Consider the following 5,209-nt stretch of genomic DNA (forward strand, 5'->3'; position numbering starts at 1 on the left):
CTTGGAAGAGGGTGCAGAGGTCATGGTGCTTGGAAGAGGGTGCAGAGGTCATGGTGCTTGGAAGAGGGTGCAGGGGTCATGGTGTTTGGAAGAGGGTGCAGGGGCCATGGTGCTTGGAAAAGGGTGCAGGGGTCATGGTGCTTGGAAGAGGGTGCAGGGGCCATGGTGCTTGGAAGAGGGTGCAGGGGTCATGGTTGCTTAAAAAAGGGGTGTTGGGTACCTGGAAGAAGGTATTGAGGTGCTTGGAGAAGACTGAACTATGAGTGACACAAAGGATAGGATGCAGGGTGCCAGTGTGCCCTGTGCAGAATGAGAGGTGCTATGAATGGGGTGCCGATGGGCCATGCACCATGTGGGGTGTCAGGTAAAAGGGCTTAGGACAGGAAGCAAAATTACTAAGGTAGGTACCTAAACCGGTGTCCAGTATAAAGGCAGTATTCTACAGAATTGAGATGGGGGGGGGGGGGGGATCAGATTCCTCTATGTTTTATTCTTGCAGCGAAGATACAAAATGTGTAATACAAAAAAATAAAAAACCCAAAAAATAAAAAATAAACAAAACCATGTAGAGTAATTAAGGTTCAGCGCGTATAGGGCACACGGAGAGGGCAGCAGGGTGCTGTGCAGCAGGGTGCAGGGTGAGGGCAGGGTCGGGGTAGTAGGGCGCTGATTTAGTGTAATGGGGTGCAGGGCGCTGGATGAGCGCAGTGGGGTGCGAGAAGCTGAGTAAATTTAGTGGAACGAACGGTGTAGTAAAGTGCAGGTGAGTGCAGTAAGGTGGGTACAGAGGGGTGCAGGGTGCAGTAAGGTTTTGGGTGAATTTAGTAACGTGTAGGGTGCTAGTTGAATGCAGCCGGGTGCAGTGTGAGTACAGTAGGGTGAGGGGAATAGTAGGGTGCAGGGTGCTGGGTGAGTGTAGGGTCGGTGCAGTAGGTTGCGGGGTGCTGGGTGAGTGTAGGGCCGGTGCCGTAGGGTGCAGGGTGAGTGTAGGGCCGGTGCAGTAGGGTGCTGGGTGAGTGTAGGGTTGGTGCAGTAGGTTGCGGGGTGCTGGGTGAGTGTAGGGCCGGTGCAGTAGGGTGCAGGGTGAGTGTAGGGCCGGTGCAGTAGGGTGCTGGGTGAGTGTAGGGTCGGTGCAGTAGGTTGCAGGGAGCTGGGTGTGTGTAGGGTCGGTGCAGTAGGTTGCAGGGAGCTGGGTGTGTGTAGGGTCGGTGCAGTAGGTTGCAGGGAGCTGGGTGTGTGTAGGGTCGGTGCAGTAGGTTGCAGGGAGCTGGGTGTGTGTAGGGTCGGTGCAGTAGGTTGCAGGGTGCTGGGTGAGTGTAGGGTCGGTGCAGTAGGTTGCAGGGTGCTGGGTGTGTGTAGGGTCGGTGCAGTAGGTTGCAGGGTGCTGGGTGAGTGTAGAGCCGGTGCAGTAGGTTGCAGGGTGCTGGGTGAGTGTAGAGCCGGTGCAGTAGGTTGCAGGGTGCAGGATGAGTGCAGTAGTGTAAGGTAAGTAGTGGGGTGCGGGGTGAGTGTAGGGTCGGTGCAGTAGGGTGTAGGGTGCAGGGTGAGTGCAGTAGGGTGAGGGGAGTAGTGGGGTGCAGGGTCGGTGCAGTAGGGTGTAGGGTGCTGGGTTAGTGCAGTAGAGTGAGGGGATTAGTGGAGTGCTGGGTGAGTGCAGTAGGGTGAGGGGAGTAGTGGGGTGCAGGGTCGGCGCAGTAGGGTGCAGGGTGAGTGCAGTAGGGTGAGGGGAGTAGTGGGGTGCAGGGTCGGTGCAGTAGGGTGCAGGGTGAGGGAAGTAGTGGGGTGCAGGGTCGGTAAAGTAGGGTGCTGGTGAGTGTAGTAGGGTGAGGGGAGTAGTGGGGTGCAGGGTCGGTAAAGTAGGGTGCTGGTGAGTGCAGTAGGGTGAGGGGAGTAGTGGGGTGCCGGGTCGGTTGAGTAGGGTGCAGGGTGTTGGGTCGGTTGAGTAGTCGGTTGTGCGGAGGGCAGACAAAGCAGCTGCAGATCTCAGGCAGGGTGCAGCAGTCGCCGCTCCCTCCCTCTCTCTCTCGGTCTCTCTCTCTCTCACCTGGGTCTTCTGCTCGGGTCTGGGTGGCGGTGCTGCTGGAACTGCTGCTGTTGTAGGACTGCAGGTAGGGACTGTGCTGGCTCATGTACGGATAGGCGGCCAGGGAGCGGCCGTACTGGGAGTTGGTGCCCGGGTAGGACGAGCTGTCGTGCTGGTGATGGTGGTGGTGGTGAGGGTGGGAGCCGGAGTGCAGGCAGTGCAGCGGGTAGTGGCTGGCAGCCATAGCCGGAGAGCTCTGCTGGGAGTGGGAGGACTGCTGACCAAACTCCATAAAGGCAGACTTGGACGAGTCCTGAGCTTCCAAGCCGTCAGCCATCGTAGTCATGGTCATCATCAAACTTTGTGATTGAGAGCAATCAACCCCCTCCCACCCCTCTGAGGCCACCTACCCTATACTTAGTGTAATCCCCCCTTCCTTCCTCACTACTGACAGGCCTGCATGGAGGAGCCCTGCTGCTGCTGCCTGCTGCTGCTCCTCTTCTTCTTTTTCTTCTTCCCTCTATTCTTTTTTTTTTTTTTTTTCCTCTTTTTTTTTTGCCTTCCTTGTTGTGTTATTATTTTATTCCCCCCTATTTCTCATTGTTTGGATTGTGCAGTCAGTGCAGAGATTTAAAGGTGGAATCTGTTAAAGTTCAGCTCCTGCTTTTAGACTTAGACTGAGTCGAATGGTTTGTCTCCAAAGGGCAGCGCCTCCCGATTGGTCATTCAACCCCTGACGTCACAATCCCTCTTCTTCTACTGGCGTTTGTTCCTGAGCCCACCTTTCAGAGACTCAGCTCCCAGTCAAGGCTCCCCTTACACACTGCACTCATAATAATAACAATAATAATAATCATGTAATAAAAATAATAATACTATTATGTAGCAACCAGTTATATATTATAGACTAATATAAAGAAGATTAAAATATTTAAGTATTTATTATAATTTGGTATTGTATATATATATATATATATATAACTGGTTGCTACATAAAAGTAGTAATATTTTTATTACATGATTATTATTATTGTATATATACATATATATATTGTAGATATTTACATATTTTTATATATATATATAAATTATATATATATTTTATATATTTATATTGTGTGTGTATATATATATATATATATATATATATATATATATGTATGTATATATATGTATATATATATATATATATATATATATATATATATATATATATATATATATATATACACACAATATAAATATATAAAATATATATATAATATATATATAAAAATATGTAAATATGTATATATATATATATATAACAATAATAATCATGTAATAAAAATAATAATACTAATGTGTAGCAACCAGTTGTATACACACAGACTAATATAAAGAGGATTAAAATATGTAAAATATAATATGGTAATACATATATATATATATATATATATATATATATATATATATATATATATATATATATATATATATATATATATATATATATATGAATGTATAATATCTGGTATTATATGTATTATATGAATGTATAATATAATGTGGGAATATATATACATAAATATATTTAAATGTATATATATATATATATATATATATATATATATATATATATATATATATATATATATATATATATATAAATGTATAATTTTCAGGTTTACATTGTTATAGGGATGTGGCACTTAGATTTAACTTCCTTTGGTATCTATCTATCTATCTATCTATCTATCTATCTATCTATCTATCTATCTATCGATCTATCTATCTATCTATCTATCTATCTATCTATCTATCTATCTATCTATCTATCTATCTATCTATCTATCTATCTATCTATCTATCGATCTATCTATCATCTATCTATCTATCTCTGTAGATATATAGTCAGTAAATGTACATAAAACATTTCCTCAATGCTGATAGGCCATGCCATTTTGAGCAACAACAACAAAAACAAAAAAATGCATTAACCAATTAGCAGCCACAATTTGCACTAATAACTATCAATATTTAAATAAAGACGCCCATCCAAGTCCTCGCCTGGAAGTACAGGCTTTGCAAACGTTGGCAAAATTTGTTGCAAAAACACTGCTCATTATAATCAGGTGACTTGATTTAAAAAAAAATACATTACCCAATTAGCAGCTACTATTTGAACCAATAACCAATTATATTAAAAAATAGAAAGGATTCCAAGTCCTACTTGGAAGACTAGGCGTTGCAAATTTTGCAAAGGCTGCCAATTTTATTTGTTCAAAAACACTATTCATTATCATCAGGTGACTTGATTAAAAAAACGCATTAACCAATTAGCAGCCACTATTTGCACCAATAACCAGTTGTATAAAAAATAGACAGGGATCCAAGTCTTGCCTGGAAGTCTAGGCTTCGCAAATTTGGCACATTTTGTTGTAAACACACTATTCATTTTTTTTAAATACATTAGCCAATTAGCAGCCACTATTTGCACCAATAACCAACAATATTAAAAAAAAGATCCTAATTTAAGCCTTGCCTTGAAGTCTAATATTTGCAAAATTTGCTAACGTTGGCAAACACCATTCATCATAATCATGCGACCTTAAAAAAAATACATTAAAGAATTACCAGCCACCATTTGCACCAAAAATATATATAAAAAAGACATTCATCCACGTCCTGCCTGGAAGTCTAGGCTTTGCAAAATTTTGCAAACGTTGGCAAATTTTGTTGCACAAACCACTAATAATAGCGATCAGCTGACCTGATCAAAAATGCATTAACCAATTAGCAACCTCCCCTTTGCATCTGTACCCAAATAAATAAATAACTAAATAAATAAATAAATAAACAGCCCTCTCTGAGCTGTCAGGCTTTGCAAGTTGTGGTGCATCTTTCTTTTCTTTTCTTTTTTTTTTTTACGCCAATAAAAAAAAGCCCAAATCATTATAGTAATCAGGCGACTTTAAACTGAGATCTAGGGATTCACTGACAGATCTGCTGTGTTCAAAGAGAGCAGGAGCTGCTAGTCAGCTTGTAATGTCATTCAATGTATGCAAATGATGTATATGTGGTTAGTGGTTTTTGGAGGATTTATGATTATTGTAGGCTGTGCAGAAAGAAGGGGGGAAAAAAAGGGAAAAGATTCCTCATCTGTATGGCAATCCCAATATATTTTACTTTATTGCCAACATTGTT

The 5,209-nt window shown here is 42.3% G+C and overlaps 1 protein-coding gene across 1 annotated transcript in view; it reads right to left on the bottom strand.

Annotated features, from left to right (window-relative positions):
• The window catches only part of DLX6 (distal-less homeobox 6), a 12,502-nt gene extending 9,854 nt beyond the window's left edge, over positions 1 to 2,648 (bottom strand). The window contains exon 1 of the mRNA XM_082259362.1: positions 2,045 to 2,648. Coding sequence (XP_082115488.1) covers positions 2,045 to 2,378 — 334 coding nt within the window. The 5' untranslated portion in view covers positions 2,379 to 2,648. The remainder of the gene's footprint in view (positions 1 to 2,044) is intronic.
• Between the last annotated feature and the right edge of the window lie 2,561 nt (positions 2,649 to 5,209).

Source organism: Pelophylax lessonae (assembly GCF_965119305.1).
Source record: "Pelophylax lessonae genome assembly, chromosome: 5".
Lineage (NCBI taxonomy): Eukaryota > Metazoa > Chordata > Amphibia > Anura > Ranidae > Pelophylax > Pelophylax lessonae.